Source organism: Oncorhynchus mykiss, chromosome 20, assembly GCF_057628025.1.
Source record: "Oncorhynchus mykiss isolate SJ-2025 chromosome 20, ASM5762802v1, whole genome shotgun sequence".
In the NCBI taxonomy this organism is placed as follows: Eukaryota; Metazoa; Chordata; class Actinopteri; order Salmoniformes; family Salmonidae; genus Oncorhynchus; species Oncorhynchus mykiss.
In genome coordinates this window covers 16,349,958-16,372,150 of record NC_143041.1, presented here as the reverse complement: position 1 = coordinate 16,372,150, position 22,193 = coordinate 16,349,958, and the positions used below count along the sequence as shown (strand labels likewise).

The window sequence follows — 22,193 nt, the reverse complement described above, 5'->3', positions numbered from 1 at the left end:
CTTAGTGTTCTGTCACTGCCAAATCTAAGGGTAGAGCTCAAAAAGTTACATTAGTTACATTAGAAGTGCCCATCCAAGAAGGCTCCAGGTCATTGGCCACAGATAAAATGACGTCAAATTACATTATATCATTTTTTTTATATATATTCTTTTTAATTTTTTACCCCCAATTTCGTGGTATCCAATTGGTAGCAGTTACAGTCTTGTCTCATCGTTGCAACTGCTGTACGGACTCGGGAGAGGCGCAGGTCGAGAGCCATTCGTCCTCCGCAACCCAACCCAACCAAGGCGCACTGCTTCTTGACACAATGCCCATCCAACCCGGAAGCCAGCCGCACCAATGTGTCAGAGGAAACACAATACACCTGGCCACCATATCAGCGTGCACTGCACCCGGCCCGCCACAGGAGTCCCTAGTGCTAAGACAAGGATATCCCTGCCGGCCAAACCCTCCCTAACCCGGACGACGCTGGGCCAATTGTGCACCGCCCCATGGGCCTCCCGGTCTCGACAGGGACTGGACTCAAACCCAGAATCTCTAGTGGCACAGCTTGCACTGCAATACAGTGCCTTAGACCACTGGGAGGCTTATCTACAGTAGCTTTGATTGGACTCTGTCATGTCAACATCATACTTTCAAAATCTTAGCTAGCAGTCATCATCATGAATCAAGTCGACAATTTACTGGTAAATCCTTTTAAATCCTTGTCATATGAAGACAAAGAATGAAGAGAAATTATAAACATGAAATACCTCGGACCCCACTTTGAGAACCCATGCTCAAGAGGACATGTCTATTATTGGCCACAGGAGGTCGCTGTAAGCTCATGATTAGTGGCAGACATCCTCCGACTGTCCCTGTGTGAGTCAATGGCTCCTCCTGCTTGATATAGAGACAGAGCTGGTAGAGAGCTGTGCAGGAGGGAGCAGTCCGAAAAAACATAAACTACACCTCGGGTAGCTAGCTAGCGCGGTGGGTGGTTTGAGAGAGACCGGCGCACGGGGTTGTAGTCGAGGCCTGGTGTTAAAGCGCAAAGTGGACGGTCGAGGAAAGCGTTTTGTATTTTAACAACCGACTCCCCAAATGAACTCCGTCAGAGCCACCAACCGGAGACCCAGGCGAGTCTCAAGGCCGCGCCCGGTGCAGCCCGACCAGAACGAGGGCGACCGAGGTGAGAGGGACCACGGTCAGAGTACTATGGGACTGTAGTCGTGTCAGGGCGGCAAGGTTCCACTGTGACCCCCAACCTCAGCTGTCTGGGTGTTATTTAGGAAAAGCCGACGCTTGTAGCTTTTTGGCCCGGGCCAGGCCGCGCTTTGTTTGGCTTGAGTGTCTGTGGCTACCAGTGGGGCTAGGGGTAACGACGTTAGTGAGTGCTTTGCCTGTGTAGCTAACGTTACCTCGCTAACTAGTCAGCTAGTAAGGTGACTAGCCAAAGAACTAGCCCACACTACGCAACCATAACGACGACCATGGCGGAACCACAGTGACCACATTTTTATATATATTTGTTCCGACTTTGCCAGGACGTGTCATCATGGTCATGGCAGTAACGTTACTAGCTCACTAAAAGGTTAGCTATTAGCTGTAACGCTTCGGACGAAATTAATCTGCGTTGCGTTTTTGGACTGCCATTTTGGGGTGTGTTAGCCAGTCGCCATCCTCCAGCAACTAAGTTAGTTAACCTTACTAGCCAACTGATATGAATATATCATCCGCAATTTAGACAGGTTAATTTTCCTGCTAACGTTAAGCAGTCGGCAGCTAACGGTAGATAACTGCGTGGATCACATTCATCGGCTACCGTTAGTTATTTAATTTAACTAACTAGCTAGTTAGTGAACTACTAGTTCAAGCTAGCTAAAAATTTGTGTCTGGTTGATCGCTAACGTTAGCTGGCTAGCTGTATGTTTGTTTACACGTCGGATTTACGAACTAGTTAGCTACGTAACTAACGTTAGTTGCGTTTTGACTCTGGTCGCCCGCGGTAAAAATCTGCGGCCAGGTTACCTTCAGGTTAACTGTTCAGGGCTGTGACTTTTAGTATCAGTGTGACGGGGCAGAGGCCGGTGTCCAGCTAGAGAAGGGAATGGTATTATAGGGCTCTGTTGGGCGGCAGGGACACATCTGTGGTTGTCAATCAACCAACCTTTGTCTGTCAGCCACACACACAGCCAGTCCCTGTCATATGCAGTCAATCAAACACAACCACGACACCCAGTCTGTGAATGTCCTGAAAGCGTTTTGATAAAAGGCAAACTAGAATGCCAGTGATCAGCTGCCATTATTAACCTGTGTTTTGTAATCAGTCTGTATTCCCCTACCAACTGCAGTACAGTAGATATGTGTGGGTGGATGGTGTTTAAATGTCATCTGCCTGACGGTGTTTGTCTGTCGAACTGCAGAGAGAGGATGCTGCCAGTCAGTTGAACTGTGCTGAAAGAGAAGACGTTTCTTTGTGCTGTATCTGTCAGACTGTGTTCTGACTGCGTCCTCTGTGTCCAGCAGATGAGGAGGCTCCAGCTGCAGCAGCGGAGGTGGCTGTGGAGGAGTCCGGGCCTGCAGCTGGGAACAGCCCCTACCAGCTCCGACGCAAGTCTCTATTGCCCAAGAGAACAGCCTCCAGTACTGCAGTGGCCTGTCCCAGCAAGACTGCTATGGAGGTCAGAGAGAGAGAGCACCTTTATGTGCTTGTTCACTTTCCTTAATTGGTTTATAAGGAGAGGACTGGTTTTTGAAACGTGGTGTATATCCCACTAGCACCAGTGTATATTTCAGGAGAAAGGTAGACAGTGTAGTTGAGTGAAACAGAATGTTTAAGTGTGTGTGTCTCAGTCACGTCACTGGGGGAGGTAACAGTGTGTGTTGCTGATGTGTGTTATTCTGACACAGGGAGCATCCACCTCAACAACCGAACCCTTCGGCCACCGAGCCAAACGGGCCAGAGTCTCCGGCAAAAGCCACGACCTGCCAGGTAACAATGTGTGTGTAGGTGTACAAGTCACGAATGTGACGTGTCTGCACGGCTCTTTCTACAACTGTGTATGCATCATCTGTTAATGCTAAGTGAAACTCTGCGTGTGTGTAGCGGCTCCAGCAGAGCAGTACCTGCAGCAGAAGCTTCCAGATGAGGTGGTTCTGAAGATCTTCTCATACCTCCTGGAGCAGGACCTCTGTCAAACTGCCTGCGTCTGCAAGCGCTTCAGCCAGCTAGCCAACGACCCTATACTCTGGTACACACACACACACTTCTGTGATCCTATACTGAAGGTACACAAACGCTTCAGCCAGCTAGCCAACGACCCTATACTCTGGTACACACACACACACTTCTGTGATCCTATACTGAAGGTACACAAACGCTTCAGCCAGCTAGCCAACGACCCTATACTCTGGTACACACACACTTCTGTGATCCTATACTGAAGGAACACAAACGCTTCAGCCAGCTAGCCAACGACCCTATACCCTGGTACACAACAGGCACACTTCTGTGATCCTATACTGAAGGAACACAAACGAGCATAAACCTAACCTATATTTTGTGGCCCGTTATAGTTAACTGACATGTCACCAAAAAAAATCTAGTCGCTATCGACCATTACTGGTCCATACTGTTACTTTGTGCAAAACCTTTTATGCCCGGGGTGGTTGACATTTGCCCTCTCTCTGTGTGTCCAGGAAGCGTCTGTACATGGAGGTGTTTGAGTACACACGTCCCATGATGCACCCTGAGCCAGGAAAGTTCTACCAGGTCAGCCCTGAGGAACACGACCACCCCAATCCCTGGAAGGACAGCTTCCAACAACTGGTGGGTAAAGTGTGTGTAGTTAGATAAGCGTTGTGTTAATGTTATTTTAACATTGTTTTAACATTTTTGCAGTATAAAGGAGCCCATGTGAAGCCAGGCTTTGCTGAACATTTTTACAGCAACCCTGGGAGGTACAAAGGCAGGGAGAATATGCTGGTAAGACACGTGCACGCACACACTCATGGTCCATTGAAAATACATTTTCAATATGGCTGCCCGTCGGCTCCAATTTTGCGTAAATGTGTTTCTGTGTTTCCAGTACTATGACACAATAGAGGATGCATTAGGAGGGGTGCAGGAGGCTCATTTTGAAGGGCTGATCTTCGTGCACTCTGGGATTTACACTGATGAGTGGATCTACATCGAGTCCCCCATCACCATGATCGGAGCAGGTATTGTGTGTGGTCTGTCTGTGCGTGTGTCTTGCTCTTTCTAGTCTGTGTATGTATGCTCTACTACTTATGGTAGAAACAGACTTTCTTTTTGTGTGTATGTAGCTCCGGGTAAAGTGTCTGATAAGGTGGTGATTGAGAACACCAGAGACTCAACGTTTGTCTTCATGGAAGGATCAGAGGACGCCTACGTGGGATACATGACTATCAGGGTACGCTGCAAACACAAACCCAGCAAACACAGACCCCATTACACACACACACACCTCCCCTCCCCTCTAACCTCCTGTGTTTCCTATACAGTTTAACCCAGATGATAAGTCGGCTCAGCACCACAATGCCCACCACTGTCTGGAGATCACTGTCAACTGTTCTCCCAACATAGACCACTGTATCATCAGATCTACCTGCACAGGTAATGCAAACAGTCTGCAGTTGGGCATGTTTGTTTCTCCTGTGAATAATGTAATTCAGGGTTCCCTTTTTATTTATTTATACACTACCGGTCAAAAGTTTTAGAACACCTACTCATTCAAGGGTTTTTCTTTATTATTTCTGCATTGTGGAATAATAGTGAAGACATCAAAACTTTGAAATAACACATGGAATCATGTAGTAACCAAAAAAGTGTTAAACATATCAAAATATATTTTATATTTGAGATTCTTCAAATAGCCACCCTTTGCGTTGATGACAGCTTTGCACAGTCATGGCGTTCTCTCAACCAGCTTCATGAGGTAGTCACCTGGAATGCGTTTCAATTAACAGGTGTGCCTAGTTAAGTTAATTTGTGGAATTTCATTTTTTCTTAATGCGTTTGAGCCAATCAGTTGTGTTGTGACAAGGTAGGGATGGTTTACAGAAGATAGCCCTATTTGGTAAAATACCAAGTCCATATTATAGCAAGAACAGCTTAAATAAGCAAAGAGAAACAACAGTTCATCATTACTTTAACACATGAAGGTCAGTCAATATGGAACATTTCAAGAACTTTAAAAGTTTGTTCAAGTGCACTCACAAAAACCATCAAGCGCTATGATGAAACTGGCTCTCAGGAGGACTGCCACAGGAATGGAAGACCCAGAGTAACCTCTGCTGCAGAGGATAAGTTCATTAGAGTTACCAGCTTCAGAAATTGCAGCCCAAATAAATGCTTCGCAGAGTTCAAGTAACAGACACATCTCAACATCAAATGTTCAGAGGAGACTGTGTGAATCAGGCCTTTGTGGTCGAATTGCTGCAAAGAAACCCCTACTAAAGGACACCGATAAGAAGAGACTTGCTTGGGCCAAAAAAACACACGCAATGGACATTTGTCCTTTGGCTTGGAGTCCAAATTGGAGGTTTTTGGTTCCAGCTGCCGTGTCTTTGTAAAACGCGTTGTGGGTGAATGGATGATCTCTGCATTTGTGGTTCCCACTGTAAAGCATGGAGGAGGTGGTGTGGGGGTGCTTTGCTGGTGACACTGTCGGTGATTTATTTTGAAGGCACACTTAAACAGTATGGCTACCACAGCATTCTGCAGCCATCCCATCTGGTTTGCGTTTAGTGGGACTATCCTTTGTTTTTCAACAGGACAATGAGCCAACACAACTCCAGGCTGTGTAAAGGCTATTTGACCAAGAAGGAGAGTGATGGTGTGCTGCATCAGATGACCTGGCCTCCACAACCCCCCGACCTTAACCAAATTGAGATGGTTTGGGATGAGTCAGACCACAGAGTGAAGGAAAAGCAGCCAACAAGTGCTCAGCATACAGTTGAAGTTGGAAGTTTACATACACTCAGGTTGGAGTCATTAAAACTAGTTTTTCAACCACTCAACAAGAAATTTGTGAACTATGGTTTTGGCAAGTCGGTTAGGACATCTACTTTGTACATGACACAAGTAATTTTTCCAACAATTATTTACATACAGATTATTTCATTTGTAATTCACTATCACAATTCCAGTGGGTCAGAAGTTTACATACACTAATTTGACTGTGCCTTTAAACAGCTTGGACAATTCCAGAAAATTATGTAATGGCTTTAGAAGTTCTGATAGGCTAATTGACATCATTTGAGTCAATTGGAGGTGTACCTGTGGATGTATTTCAAGGCCTACCTTCAAACTCAGTGCCTCTTTGCTTGACATTATGGGGAAGAAATCAGCCAAGACCTCAAGGAAAAGCCGCCTCAGGCTAGACCTCCACAAGTCTGGTTCATCCTTGGGAGCAATTTCCTCACGTCTGAAGGTACCACGTTCATCTATACAAACAATAGTATGCAAGTATAAATGGGACCACGCAGCCGTCATACAGCTCAGGAAGGAGACGCGTTCTGTCTCCTAGAGATGAACGCACTTTGGTGGGAAAAGTGCAAATCAATCCCAGGACAACAGTAAAGGACCTTGTGAAGATGCTGGAGGAAACGGGTACAAAAGTATCTATATCCACAGTAAAACGAGTTCTATATCGACATAACCTGAACGGCCGCTCAGCAAGGAAGAAGCCACTGCCCCAAAACTGCAATAAAAAAGCCAGACTACGGTTTGCAACTGCACATGGGGACAAAGATCGTACTTTTTGGAGAAATGTCCTCTGGTCTGATGAAACAAAAATAGAACTGTTTGGCCATAGTGACCATCTTTGTGTTTGGAGGTAACAGGGGGGGAGGCTTGCAAGCTGAAGAACAACATCCCAACCGTGAAGCACGGGGGTGGCAGCAGCATGTTGTGGGGGTGCTTTGCTGCAGGAGGGACTGGTGCACTCCACAAAATAGATGGCATCATGAGCAAGGAAAATTATGTGGATATATTGAAGCAACATCTCAAGACATCAGCTTGGTTGCAAATGGGTCTTCCAAATGGAGAATGACCCCAAGCATACTTGTAAGGTTGTGGCAAAATGGCTTAAGGAGAACAATGTCAAGGTATAGGAGTGGCCATCACAACGCCCTGACCTCAATCCCATAGAAATTTTGTGGGCAGAACTGAAAAAGCATGTGCGAGCAAGGAGGCCTACAAAGCTGACTCAGCTACACCAGCTCTGTCAGGAGGAATGGGCCAAAATTCACCCAACTTATTGTGGGAAGCTTGTGGAAGGCTACCAGAAATGTTTGACCCAAGTTAAACAATTTAAAGGCAATGCTACCAAATATTTAATGTTAACTTCTGACCCAGCTGTGCCACCAAAGACCCTGGGTTTGCGCCCAGGCTCTGTCGCAACTGACTGGGAGGTCCGTGGGGCGACGCACAATTGGCCTCCGTCGTCCGGGTTAGGGAGGGCTTGGCCGGTAGGGATATTCTTGTCTCACCGCGCACCAGCGACTCCTGTGGCGGGCCGGGCGCTAACCAAGGTTGCCAGGTGCACGTCGACACATTGGTGTGGCTGGCTTCCGGGTTGGATGTGCGCTGTGTTAAGAAGCAGTGCGGCTTGGTTGGGTTGTGTATCGGAGGACGCATGACTTTCGACTTTCAACCTTCGTCTCTCCCGAGCCCGTACGGGAGTTGTAGCGATGAGACAAGATAGTAGCTACTAAAACAATTGGATACCACGAAATTGGGGAGAAAATTAAAATAAAAAAAATATATTAAAAAAAAATAAAGTGGTGATCCTAACTTAGGGAATTTGTACTAAGATTAAATGTCAGGAACTGTGAAATTGAGTTTAAATGTATTTGGCTAAGGTGCATGTAAATGTCTGACTTCAGCTGTATATGGGAACTCTTTCAAGGCTGTTGGAAAAGCATACCAGGTGAAGCTGGTTGAGAGAATGCCAAGAGTGTGCAAAGCTGTCATCTAGGCAAATGTGGCTACTTTGAAGAATCTCAAATATAAAATATATTTAGATTTAACACTTTTTTTTGGCTACTACATGATTCCATTTGTGTTATTTCATAGTTTTGACGTCTTCAATATGATTATACAATGTAGAAAATAGTAAAAAATAAAAAGACTTGAATGAGTAGGTGTTCTAAAACTTTTAACTGGTAGTGTGTATAACAACAACAAAAAATACACTTTTCTGGACATAAGACTTAGAGGAAATCAGCTCAATGATTTTCATTTTTTATATCTGTTCTAAAATATTCCCACACTTAGTGAGATATGGGATTGTATATAAATGTAATCAAGGTTTGAAATTGTGTTTTAGTCAAATATCTGTTTGGGCTTATTGCGGGCAATTTGCATTCTACAAAAAAATGTAATTATTTTCTGTCCTCCAGACCAGCTGCTCAAGAAGAATTAGGCCTGTGGCTGAATCTAGTTGATGATCCCTGATGTAGGTTGTCTCCAGTGGGGCATGTCGGGTAATGTAGTTTGTCCCTATTCTAGTTGGCTCGGCTGTCTGTGTGAGCGGCCAGGGGGCGTGTCCTAGCATCAAACACTGCAACATCAGCGACTGTGAGAACGTTGGACTTTACATCACCGACCATGCGCAGGTAAATGCACACTTCATCACTGACCATGCACACACATCACTAACCACACTTAAACACCCTCTCTGACTGTGTATCCCTGCATGGTATCTATGACAATAATGATGTGATAATGTATTACAGGGTATCTATGAGGATAATGAGATCAGTAATAATGCATTGGCGGGAATCTGGGTAAAAAACCACGGCAACCCCATCATCAGACGAAACCACATCCACCACGGCCGAGATGTAGGAGTCTTCACCTTCGACCATGGAATGGTATCTCACTTTGACCTTTAACGTCAAACCTCTTACAACTGATATCCACAGCCACGGTCAAAATTGGCTATATTGTAAAAATGTATGAAAACAAAAATGTGCTTTTTGATCTTAATGGAAAAATCCACCCAAAAACACTTGGTATTTGTTTCATTCGTCAATTGCAAAACGCAGCATCATATGATTATTATTATGTTCAGTTGTGCTGAACATGGCAATGATGATAGTATCGCTCTCTCTCCTTCTCCCCCAGGGTTATTTTGAGAGTTGTAACATCCACCGGAATCGCATAGCAGGCTTTGAAGTGAAGGCGTATGCTAACCCTACAGTGGTTCGCTGTGAGATCCACCATGGCCAAACAGGGGGAATCTATGTGCATGAGAAAGGACGGGGACAGTTCATAGAAAACAAGATCTACGCCAACAACTTCGCTGGAGTCTGGATCACCTCCAACAGTGACCCTACGATACGGTACACACACACAATCAGTGGTGTAGAATACTTAAGTAAAAATACTTTAAAGTACTAATAAGTCATTTTTGGGGGGTACTTTACTATTTATAGTTTTGACAACTTTATTTTTCTCTACTACATTCCTAAACAAAATAATGTACTTTTTACTCCATACATTTTGAATGCTTAGCAAAAATGGTCAAATTCACCCACTTATCAAGAGAACATCCCTGGTCCTAATGATTTGTATTGCTTTCAAATAGGCACATTCTTCTCCTCTCCCCTGCAACTCCTCCCCAGGTCCTTAGTGTACAAGAGAAAGTATTGCATTATGTTTGCTGTCAGTACACCTGGTAAAATAACGGTTTATAAACCACTCTAAGGGGGCCCTATAAAACCCCAATTCTGTTGTATATTTTCCTATAATATGTTTCATCTGTTTTGTTTTAGATTAGTTTTTTTACTCTCAAAATTACAATTGTTCATAAAGAAAGAACAACATTGAATGTTCTGAGTTCATGTCAATGCTTAAATCACATCAGAAGACTAGTTTTCCTCCAGACCCCCACAAATATCAAATAGATTTGAGTGTAATTCCCCTTCAATTCCGCATCTGGCCCTTTTTTAATTGCGCATCTAGCGAGTGAGGAATGTACCATCTGTGAAGGTTCTGTACTGCTGCCCCTGATTTCATGGCAAAGTTTGCAAATAATATATACAGATTATATACACTCAGCACAAAAAAAAAAAAGAAACGTCCTCTCACTGTTAACTGTGTTTTTCAGCTAACTTAACATGTATGAATATAACAAGATTCAACAACTGAGACATAAACTGAACAAGTTCCACACACATGTGACTAACAGGTATGGAATGTGTCCCTGAATGAAGGGGGAGTCTAAATCAAAAGTATCAGTCAGTATCTGGTGTGGCCACCAGCTGCATTAAGTACTGCAGTGCATCTCCTCCTCATGGACTGTGCCAGATTTGACAGTTCTTGCTATGAGATGTTACCCCACTTTTCCACCAAGGCAAGTTCCCGGACAGTTCCCTAGCCCTCACCCTCCGATCCAACAGGTCCCAGACATGCTCAATGGGTTTGAGATCCGGGCTCTTTGCTGGCCATGGCAGAACACTGACATTCCTGTCTTGCAGGAAATCATTCACAGAACGAGCAGTATGGCTGGTGGCATTGTCATGCTGGAGGGTCATGTCAGGATGAGCCTACAGGAAGGGTACCACATGAGGGAGGAGGATGTCTTCCTTCTAACGCACAGCGTTGAGATTGCCTGCAATGACAACAAGCTCAGTCCGATGACGCTGTGATACATCGCCCCAGACCATGACGGACCCTCCACCTCCCTATCGATCCCACTCCAGAATACAGGCCTCGGTGTAACGCTCATTCCTTCGACGATGAACGGGAATCTGACCATCACCCCTGGTGAGACAAAACCGCGACTCCTCAGTGAAGAGCACTTTTTGCCAGTCCTCTCTGGTCCAGCGGCGGTGGGTTTGTGCCCATAGGGGATGTTGTTGCTGGTGATGTCTGGTGAGGACCTGCCTTACAACAGGCCTACAAGCCCTCAGTCCAGTCTCTCTCAGCCTAATGCGGGCAATCTGAGCACTGATGGAGGGATTGTGTGTTCCTGGTGTAACTCGGGCAGTTGTTGCCATCCTGTACCTGTCCCGCAGGTGGTATGTTCGGATGTACCGATCCTGTGCAGGTGTTGTTACACGTGGTCTGCCACTGCGAGGACGATCAGCTGTATTTGTCATCAACTGGCTACACACGGAGTGATAGAGCAGTGTGCACACCACACAGAGTGGCAATTCATTGGCTTAGGTTTAGCTTTTTAAGACAAAAGTGGCTAACCAGGGGTGGGATAATGTTGATGTTGTGTTGATTAGATAGTAGCTGGGAGCTTGTCGTGTCTAGTACTTGTAAGATTTGTTTGACAGTTTCCAGTCAAACACTTAAATTGCATGTGCTTTCAGAATTATTTGGCGAGTTACTCGTAGTTGGCCTGCGAGCTACTGGTAGTTTGCGATCGACCTGTTGGAGACCCCTGCAATAACTCCTCTCAGTATTATGGGCTGTTTGTTGACGTTCCGTTCTGTTATTCTCCAGGGGCAATGCAATCTTCAACGGTAACCAAGGGGGCGTGTACATATTTGGCGATGGGCGTGGCCTGATCGAGGGGAATGATATCCATGGCAACGCTCTGGCTGGAATCCAGATCAGAACCAATAGCTGCCCAATTGTACGCCACAACAAGATCCACGACGGACAGCATGGTGGCATCTATGTGGTAAAGACACACATACTGTTTAGATTTTTTCAGTCCTTTAGATGTTGATTAAACAATCTAATCGTGTGTGTGTGTGTGTGTTTGCAGCATGAGAAGGGCCAGGGTGTGATCGAGGAGAACGAGGTGTACAGCAACACGCTGGCAGGCGTCTGGGTGACCACCGGCAGCACACCTGTCCTCCGCAGGAACCGCATCCACAGCGGCAAACAGGTAAAACACACTCATCTGTTACCGTTGTTTAAAAAAATAAAATAAAAACTTTCTGTGAAGATTGGAGGCCTGTCTCATTGTGTCTACATGATATATTCTGTAAAAAGTCAGATTTAACCCTCTTTCTCCCTCAGGTAGGGGTGTATTTCTATGACAACGGTCATGGGGTGTTGGAAGACAACGACATCTACAATCACATGTACTCTGGCGTTCAGATACGGTACGTCCTGCCTCTTCTGTCAAATGCAGGACACAGTGGTTATGATAACGTTTGACTAACGTTCGATGAAGGTTTCACTAATATTGTTGGTTGTTTTACAGAACTGGCAGCAACCCCAAGATCCGACGCAACAAGATCTGGGGAGGGCAGAACGGAGGCATTCTGGTCTACAACTCGGGTCTGGGTTTCATCGAGGACAATGAGATCTTCGACAACGCCATGGCGGGCGTGTGGATTAAGACTGACAGCAACCCCACGCTGCGACGCAACAAGATCCACGACGGGAGAGACGGAGGCATCTGTATCTTTAACGGAGGGAGAGGTCTTCTGGAGGAGAACGATATTTTCAGGAATGCCCAGGCAGGAGTTCTGATCAGCACCAACAGCCACCCTGTGCTCCGCAAAAACCGTATCTTTGACGGCTTTGCTGCAGGTCAGCTGCCCATGTGTACACTAACTTTACCATGCTGTACTGACTGGTCAGTACTGTTACCTACTCATCCACCTGTGTTGATAATGTCATTTCCTGTCTCAGGTATCGAGATAACCAACCATGCCACGGCGACTCTGGAGGGAAACCAGATCTTCAACAACCGTTTCGGTGGCCTGTTCCTCGCCTCGGGGGTCAACGTCACCATGAAAGGTAACTAGTTCTACTGTAGCGCTACGGGTATGTGAGGAGTTGGAACGATTGGAAATCTCGCTCATGGATGTTAGCTCCTTGCTTTAGCTACTGTCATGCACATGGCTCCAGTGCTCCACGTCCTTTCCAAACGCCCAGCTGAACACTGCTTCGCGCTCGCAGGAAAGAAAACTGCCGCTCCAAATTCGCGCCATTCATTAAAATCACAATTGAACACATTTATTTTTGTGACTACCTGAATGAACATAAAGGTGAATTAAAGAGGCGCACATCATTTCAAATAGGCTACATGTCATAGTAAACACTAAATAGGACAGGAGCCAGACAGGGAGCCTAAGAAGGAACGAAAATGAATTATTTAGGCTATATTATTTCAAGGGTAATAGCCTACAAATTAGGCTGGCAGGAACAAAGCGCTCAGCATTTAAACGTTTTGTTGTATTAAATCATTTAGTCTATACATTGCACATATAGGCTGTGACTAACTTAGAATAAAGGAAAAATGCCCTTGAATTTATTTTTTAGAAACAAGCGTTTGGCCAGTCTGCGGCTTCAGGCTAATCTAGACAATGTGTCAAGAAGCGAAGGTGCCTGGAGAGCCAGCCAGCAGTAGAGAATATCCTGTCCACACTTGCAGAGCCCCTCGGGATGCTAGACGTCCTTTTGGCCATCCTTGACAGGTTGGGCATGGTTGTTTATCTAATCAGGCCTCCCGAGTGGCACAGCATTGCATTGCTTGAGGCGTCACTACAGTCCCGGGTTCGAACCTGGGCTGTGTAGCAGCGAGACACAATTGACCCAGCGCCGTCCGAGTTAGGGCATCGTTTGGCTTGCCCTGGATGTCCTTGTCCCATCGTGCTCTAGCGACTCCTGTGGCAGGCCGGGCGCATGTATGCTGACACGGTTGCCAGGTGTATGGTGTTTCCTCTGACACGTTAGTGCGGCTGGTTTCCGGGTTAAGTGAGCAGTGTGTCAAGAAGCAGTGCGGCTTGGCAGGTTGGTGTTTTTGAGAACACATGGCTCTCGACCTTCGCCTCTCCCGAGTCTGTACGGGAGTTGCAGCTATTGGACACGACTAACTACCAATTGGATACCACGAAAATGGGGTAAAAAGTAAACAGACAAATGTCCTGATTGAAACGGAAACCTCCTTGAATCAATTATGGCCTAGTATAGATAATACATCAAAAATGAACAAAACGTTTAAGAGATCTGATTTTTAGTTTAGAAATATTTTGCTACAATGACACACTTAGTTATCTACCCACCTCATTCCTTTCTTTTAGCATGTGCAAGTAGTAAGTACACCATGTTTTTGGAATATTTGTCTTTTCATATTCCACTATGATTCTTTAGTTGTGGACACTACATCACCACACTCACTCTCTTGCTCTTGATCCTCATCTTTATAAGTCACCTTGATTTAGCACCTGTGTTTTATCAGTTTCTTTATGAAAATATTTAGCGAACTCCATGACAGTAGCTAAAGCAAGAGGCACACAAGTAGACTACAAATGCATGCTGAGCCGGGTGTGACGTTAGCGCTATTGGAGCGGGCAAGAAGGCCGTCACTCCAGTCAAATTGTGATCGCTCCGCTCCAGCTCCCATCCGCTCACATACTCTAAGAGCTAAAAACACTGCTATTACGTTATTGGACATTAGCCTAGCCTGTCAGCGGCACTAACGTAATGTAGCACTTGGGCTAATGCTAATATTATTTCAGTCTGTCAGTTCTTGAAATAGACCAGTGGTAGTCACTAATATTTCTGAAGGAGCCACTTTTGTGAAACAACCTATATATCCTACCCTTTGGAGAAGGGGGGTTGGGGGGGGGGGGGGGTCACGAATTCAAATGGATTCATACATGATATTTAAGATACATGGCCCATCAAGCTATTTCAATCTCTATTGTAGGACACTTGAGTATCAGAAACCAATGTGTAAAATACATTTGAGGCAGCTTTTGAATATGGCCTTATTTCCATTAACTTAAAAGTTATGGCACAAGATCTGTTAAACCAGGTAATGGAAGGAAGTATAGGCTTTAATCAATTAATTTCCCCAGTCATTCATTCTGTGCAGATTCATCACTCTACCTTCTAACGAGTCTTACACAGCTTGTGTGTGTCAGAGATGGAAACAAGACTCGTACGAGTTCCTGAGAATCTTGGCTTTCGGGAATGGGGTCATATTCGCTAATAGCTTCAACTGTTGAAAAGCTTTAACCACATTCGTATTACCGCTCCGTTTGGCCCAGTTGCTAATAGTGGATATCGAAGGTTACTTACGTAACCACTGTTCTATGAACTAAATCAGTGGCACATTCAGCAACTGAGGAAAATAACTTGCACAACACATTCATTCAGATTGTTGCTGAGAGACGCGCAATGACTGTTTGGCTTAGACTATATAAAATAGGTTCTTGGTCAGAGCAGTCTCTTCCTCTCTTCCAGATAATAAGATATTGAATAATCAGGATGCCATAGAGAAAGCTGTGAGCAGAGGACAGTGTCTCTACAAGATCTCCAGCTACACCTCCTACCCCATGCACGACTTCTACAGGTACACACACTCAACTAGCCAAAGCATGACTTTCAGTTAGTTACACAGCAGTTACACCAGTGCTGATTTTCTGTGACCTATGTGTGGTGTCAAGGTGTCACACTTGCAATACGACAGACAGGAACGCCATCTGTGTGAACTGCATCAAGAAGTGTCACCAAGGACACGACGTGGAGTTTATACGGCACGATAGGTGAGTAGCGCACACCAACCATTTATTACTGACTAGACGCTCCCATTTGTGGCTTGCCATGACTGTGTCTTGACTATAGAATTTTTTCTAGAATACCAGGCTGACCACTCAATTATATATTTTCCTTGTTTTGCCCTGTATTCCATGTTAACCCTCATCTCTGTAGGTTTTTCTGTGACTGTGGAGCGGGAACTCTTTCCAACCCCTGTACGCTGGCTGGAGAACCAACGCATGACACAGACACACTCTACGACTCCGCTCCGCCCATAGAGTCCAACACGCTGCAGCACAACTGAACACAACGCACACCCACACTACATAAACACACACCCTATAGTCTACACACATACCACACTCTGTCACACACCACTCGCAAACACTCAGAACTGTGGCCATAAGGAGGCAGAATACGGTGTTCTCAGCAGTGACACGGTTATAGGGACCCTGAAGCTCAGCCACTGCTGTACTGGGGGGGGGGGGTCTCTTCTAAAGGGATTTGTCTGGTCTACTGTAATGAGAAATGAACTCTTAACAGCCACCAAATGGACGGGTAGAGTGAGCTGGAGTGGGTTATGGCTGCTCTGTTGGAGAGTGGCCAATGAGACTTCCTTTGCCTGTGGCCCTTCACCTCTCTGCGACTCGCTGCGGTCCTGGAAAACAAACTTCCTCCCCAGACAGGAAGAGGATTATATTTAGCCCCGCCCACTGAGACACTTCTGGTCCCAAGGCATTGTAGTCCTTGTGGCAGCGGATGGCTGATTAACAGCTGTACATGTACAGCTCACGGGAGAGAGACTGATCGAGCACTTCAGCTTTTATATTATTTTAATGCTTTCTCATGTAGTTTTGTATTTTCAAGCAAAAATCTTACTGTACTTGAATGTCTTTATATATTATGTTAATTATTATTTTTGTTAGCCCCAGGCTTGCTGCAGTAGCTCTTCATGTCCCAGTTCTTTCTGTGAAAGAGAATCGCGTTTAACACTAATGAAGACCCTCTCCAGGTTATAGATATCTATAGGACCGGTGGAACAAGGTAGGTATGGCTGGCTGTTGTGGATTGTTGTTTAGTGGGTGCATGTGTATGGTTGTGTTCATATTCAGCCACTGGAGAGGGTCAGACATGAGGTATCGGGACATGAGTAATTCTGCAGTCTCCCACCCGCTCCCTACTTCCCTCCCTGTGTATTGTGGTGACTGTGGCTCTTCAGGCAGCCTGGATTGTAAGCATGTGTACCATAACATCTAGACTTAATATATTGTGAAGTATTAAAAACCATTATGTAGATGCTAGTATGAATTCAAAAAGGGTTTTAATTTCCTAGAAAGAAAAAAAAGAAAGGAAACTGGTCATTTGTAAGAAAATAAAACTATTAGATCAGTGTTGTGTGTCTGATTAACCTCTACGGTTGTTGCTAATGTGACTGGAATGACTTATGGGCAGAAATGTTCTTGTTAATCTAACTGCACTGTCCAATTTAGTGGGAAAAAAATACCATGCTGTTTGATTTGTCATCATGATGGTCCTACAGTTTGAATCCCAGCTGTCTCCCCACCCGGCCATCAAGAAGTGAAGGTTAGTGTTTTCTATGGGGAAGTTAATTACTACCATAGTATTATGTTCTCCAGTACCAATTTAGCAGACTGTCTAATAGTTTAATGCTTCACTGGATCAGTCTGAGACTTTACGCATATTACCTTTCTCTTGCTTTTCAAAGATGAATAACACAAATGTAAATCATTTTTTGTTCCATTTCACATTGCCACAAACGGTATCAAGAATATGCAGAAATTTGAAAAGGATTCTGCATCATTTTTAGCCAGAAGCGCTTAAGACAACCATGGTACCTAGAAATTGTGTTTTGACAGATGCTTTCATAAAATATTCAGACCCCTAGACTTTTTCCACATTTTGTGATGTTACAGCCTTGTTGCAAATGTTATAAAAAAATAAACACATTATTTACACAAGTATCCAGATGCTAGGGAACTTGAAATTGAGCTCATGTGAATCTTGTTTCAACTTCATTGGGGAAAGGCAAAGTCTATAATTGCAAGTCAAAGGAATTGGCTCTAGGGCTCTGAGACAGGATTGTGTCGATGCACAGATCTGGAGAAGGATACCAAAACATTTATGCAGCATTGAAGGTCTCCATTTTTTAAACGAAAGAAGTTTGGAACCACCTAAAGCTGGCCGCACAGCCAAACTGAGCAGAAGGGCGATGAAGAACTCAATGGTTGTTCTGGAATGTACTCCTATGCAGCACCACCACTCAGGCCTTTATGGTAGAGTGACTAGACATGCCACTCCTCAGAAAAAGGCACCTAAAGGACTCTGACCATGAGAAACAAGATTTTCCTGTCTGACGAAACCAATAATGAAATCTGGCCTGAAGGCCAAGTATCACAGTCTGGAGTTAACCTAGCACCATCTCTACGGTGAAGCATGGTGGTAGCAGGATCGAGGGAAAGATGAACGGAGTAATCCTTGATATAAGCCCATGTGGTGGAAAAACAATTCCTTGTTTGAAAGCAACGGAGATAAAAAACTAATTCTGCTCATAGGTTACACATGAACCACACATCAAAATCAAATGTTATTGGTCACATACACTTGGTTAGTGAAAGCCTTGCGCTTCTAGTTCTTACAGTGCAGTAATCGCTAACAATTCCAGAACACCCTAATATACACATCTAAAGGGGTGAATGAGAATATGGCCGAGCAGCATAAATAAAGGTGCAATAGATGGTATAAAATACAGTATATACAGTGGGGAGAACAAGTATTTGATACAAAGCATGTAGAGGTCTGTAATTTATATCATAGGTACACTTCAACTGTGAGAGATGGAATCTAAAACAAAAATCCAGAAATATCACATGATTAAGTAATTAATTTGCTTTTTATTGCATGACATAAGTATTTGATACATCAGAAAAGCAGAACTTAATATTTGGTACAGAAACCTTGGTTTACAATTACAGAGATCATACGTTTCCTGTAGTTCTTGACCAGGTTTGCACACACTGCAGCAGGGATTTTGGCCCACTCCTCCATACAGACCTTCTCCAGGTCCTTCAGGTTTCGGGGCTGTCGCTGGGCAATACAGACTTTCAGCTCCCTCCAAATATTTTCTATTGGGTTCAGGTCTGGAGACTGGATAGGCCACTCCAGGACCTCGAGATGCTTCTTATGGAGCCACTCCTTAGTTGCCCTGGCTGTGTGTTTTGGGTCGTTGTCATGCTGGAAGACCCAGCTTCAATGCTCTTACTGAGGGAAGGAGGTTGTTGGCCAAGATCTCGCGCTACATGGCCCCATCCATCCTCCCCTCAATACGGTGCAGTCGTCCTGTCCCCTTTGCCACAGTTGAAGTGTACCTATGATACAAATTACAGACCTCTACATGCTTTGTAAGTAGGAAACACTACCGATTTTGCAGGTTATCAAATACTTATTCTCCCCACTGTACATGTCATGAGTAATGTAAGATATGGTGGCATTATTTAAAATTAATAATGGATCACCAGCCAAAGTGTCCAGTGATTGGGTCTCAATGTAGGCTGCAGCCTCTGAGTTAGTGATTTCCGTTTAGCAGTCTGATGGCCTTGAGATAGTGACTGAAGTACAGCTTCTCGGTCCTAGCTTTGATGCACCTGTACTGACCTCGCCTTCTGGATGATGGCAGTGCCTCGGGTGGTTGTTGTCCTTGATTATCTTTTTGGCCTTCCTGTGACATCGGGTGCTGTAGGTGTCATGGAGGGCAGGACGTTTGCCCCCGGTGATGCGTTGTGCAGTCCACACCACCCTCTGGAGAGCCTTGCGGTTGAGGACGGTGTAGTTGCCGTACCAGGCTGTGAAACAGCTTGACAGGATGCTCTTGATTGTGCATCTAAAAGTTGGTCAAGGGTTTTAGATGACAAGCCAAATTTCTTCAGCCTCCTAAAGGTTTAAGAGGCGCTGTTGCGCCTTCACCACACTGTTTGTGTGGGTGGACCATTTCAGTCCGTCTGATGTGTACGCCCAGGAACTTTCCACCTTCTCCACTGCTGTCCCTTCGATGTGGATAGGGGGGTGCTCCCTCTGCTGTTTCCTGAAGTCCACGATCAACTCCTTTGCTTTGTTAACGTTGAGTGAGAGGTTGTTTTCCTGACACCACACTCCGCGTGCCCTCACCACCTCCCTGTAGGCTGTCTCTACTGTTGTGTTGTCTGCAAACTTGATGATTGAGTTGGAGTCCTGCATGGCCACTCAGTCGTGGGTGAACAGGAAGTACAGGAGAGGGCTGAGCACACACCCTTGTGGGGTCCCAGTGTTGAAGGTCAGCGAATATGTTGTTTCCTACCTTCACCACCTGGGGATGGCACAGGGCAGGGTTGGAACCCAGGGCCTCCAGCTTGATGAGCTTGGGAGGGTACTATGGTGTTGAATGCTGAGCTGTAGTCAATAAACAGCATTCTTACATAGGTATTATTTTTGTCCAGATGGGATTGGGCAGTGTGATGGTGATTGCGTCTGTGGACCTGTTGGGGCGGTATGCAAACTGGAGTGGGCCTAGGGTGGGTGGTAAGGTGGCGGTGATATGATCCTTGACTAGCCTCTCAAAGCACTTCATGATGACAGAGTTGAGTGCTACGGGGCGGTAGTCAGTTCAGTCCTTGGCCTTCTTGGGTACAGGAACAATAGTAGCCATCTTGAAGCTTGTGGGGACAACAGACTGGGATAGGGAGCGACTGAATATGTCCGTAAACACACCAGCCAGCTGGTCTGCGCATACTCTGAGGATACGGCTAGGTATGCCGTCTGGGCCAGCAGCCTTGCGAGGGTTAACACATTTAAATGTCTTACGCTAGCCACGGAGAAGTAGGGGGGGGGTGCAGTTTTGGTTAGTGAGCCGCGACAGTGGCAATGTATTATCCTCAAAGCGGGCAAAAGTGTTTTAGTTTGTCTGGACGAGTGACGTCGGTGTCTGTGACGTGGCTGGTTTTCTTTTTGTAGTCCGTGATTTCCTGTAGACCCTGCCGCATACGTCTCGTTTCTGAGGCGTTGAAATGCGACTCCACCTTGCCCCTGTACCGGCATTTCGCTTGTTTGATTGCCTTGCGGAGGGAACAACTACACTTTCTATTCAGCCATATTTCCAGACCTCTTTTCATGGTTAAATGTGGTGGATCGCGCTTTCAGTTTTGCACGAATGCCGCCATCCATCCACGGTTTCTGGTTAGGGTAGGTTTTAGTCGTCACAGTGGGTACAACATCTCCAATGCACTTCTTTATAAAAGCACTCACTGAGTCAGTCGTTTTAGGTTAATGTTGTTCTCTGAGGCTGACCGGTACACAGAAAAATCTTGAAGCGTAGCTTCCAATTGGCCAGATCAGTGTTGAATGGTTCTCGTCACTGGTACATCCTGTTGGGAGTTTCTGCCTATAAGATGGCGTCGGGGTCAGATTTGCTGAGGGGAGGGTTTTGTATGCATCGCGGAAGTTTGAGTAGCAGTGGTCAAGTATTAGCCCTGTGTGTCCTGCAATCAATATGCTAATAGAATTTAGGTAGCCTTCTTCTCATTTGCTTTCTTAAAATCCCAGCTACAATAAATGCAGCCTCTGGATATATACAGTCATGGCCAAAAGTTGAGAATGACAATAATATTAATTTTCAAAGTCTGCTGCCTCCGTTTATGATGGCAATTTGCATATACTCCAGAATGTTATGAAGAGTGATGATTAATTGCAAAGTCCCTTTTTGCCATGCAAATTAACTGAATCCCCAAAAAACATTTCCACTGCATTTCAGCCCTGCCACAAAAGGACCAGCTGACATCATGTCAGTGATTCTCTCTTTAACACAGGCGTGAGTGTTGACGAGGACAAGGCTGGAGATCACTCTGGCATGCTGATTGAGTTCGAATAACAGACTGGAAGCTTCAAAAGGAGGGTGGTGCTTGGAATCATTGTTACCTGCAAGGAAACATGTGTTGTCATCATTGCTTTGCACAAAAAGGGCTTCACAGGCAAGGATATTGCTGCCAGTAAGATTGCAACTAAATCAACCATTTATCAGATCATCAAGAACGTCAAGGAGAGCGGTTCAATTGTTGTGAAGAAGGCTTCAGGGTGCCCAAGAAAGTCCAGCAAGCGCCAGGATCGTCTCCTAAAGTTGATTCAGCTGCGGGATCGGGGAACCATCAGTACAGAGCTTGCAGCAGGCAGGTGTGAGTGCATCTGCACGCACATTAAGACTTTTGGAGGATGGCCTGGTGTCAAGAAGGACAGCAAAGAAGCCACTTCTCTCCAGGAAAAACATCAGGAACAGACTGATATTCTGCCAGGGTTTGGACTGCTGAGGACTGGGGTAAAGTCATTTTCTCTGATCAATCCCCTTGCCAATTTGTTTGGGGCATCCTGAAAAAAGCCTGTCCGGAGAAGACAAGGTGAGCACTACCATCAGTCCTGTGTCATGCCAACAGTAAAGCATCCTGGAGACCATTCATGTGTGGGGTTGCTTCTCAACCAAGGGAGAGGGCTCACTCACAATTTTGCCTAAGAACAAACGCACCTATGAATATATTATGGTACCAACACATCCTCCGAGAGAAACTTCCAACCATCCAGGAACAGTTTGGTGATGAACAATGCCTTTTCCAGCATGATGGCGCACCTTGCCATAGGGCAAAAGTGATAACTAAGTGGCTCGGGGAACAAACATCGATATTTTGG

At 45.3% G+C, this 22,193-nt stretch overlaps 1 protein-coding gene across 3 annotated transcripts; it reads left to right on the top strand.

Moving 5' to 3' along the window:
* The first annotated feature begins 821 nt into the window (after window positions 1–821).
* Window positions 822–16,861, top strand: LOC110498972 (F-box only protein 11). 3 transcript variants are annotated; one of them, XM_021575717.3, is made up of 20 exons: window positions 822–1,172; window positions 2,510–2,664; window positions 2,894–2,975; window positions 3,090–3,234; window positions 3,683–3,812; window positions 3,885–3,968; window positions 4,072–4,204; window positions 4,310–4,416; window positions 4,508–4,619; window positions 8,520–8,626; window positions 8,747–8,884; window positions 9,138–9,355; window positions 11,469–11,649; window positions 11,737–11,859; window positions 11,994–12,079; window positions 12,181–12,512; window positions 12,615–12,722; window positions 15,177–15,285; window positions 15,380–15,478; window positions 15,645–16,861. In XM_021575717.3, exons 1-20 carry the CDS (start codon window positions 1,085–1,087, stop codon window positions 15,772–15,774), a joined length of 2,667 nt encoding a protein of 888 aa, XP_021431392.1. In that variant the 5' UTR covers window positions 822–1,084; the 3' UTR covers window positions 15,775–16,861. The 3 variants fall into 3 exon arrangements, with proteins under 3 accessions (XP_021431392.1, XP_021431391.1, XP_090068475.1); XM_021575716.3 differs by having other exon boundaries at window positions 828–1,172; window positions 2,507–2,664; XM_090212349.1 differs by lacking the exons at window positions 822–1,172; window positions 2,510–2,664; window positions 2,894–2,975; ... (1 more) ...; window positions 3,683–3,812; window positions 3,885–3,968 and having other exon boundaries at window positions 4,078–4,204; window positions 4,287–4,416.
* The last annotated feature ends 5,332 nt before the right edge of the window (window positions 16,862–22,193 follow it).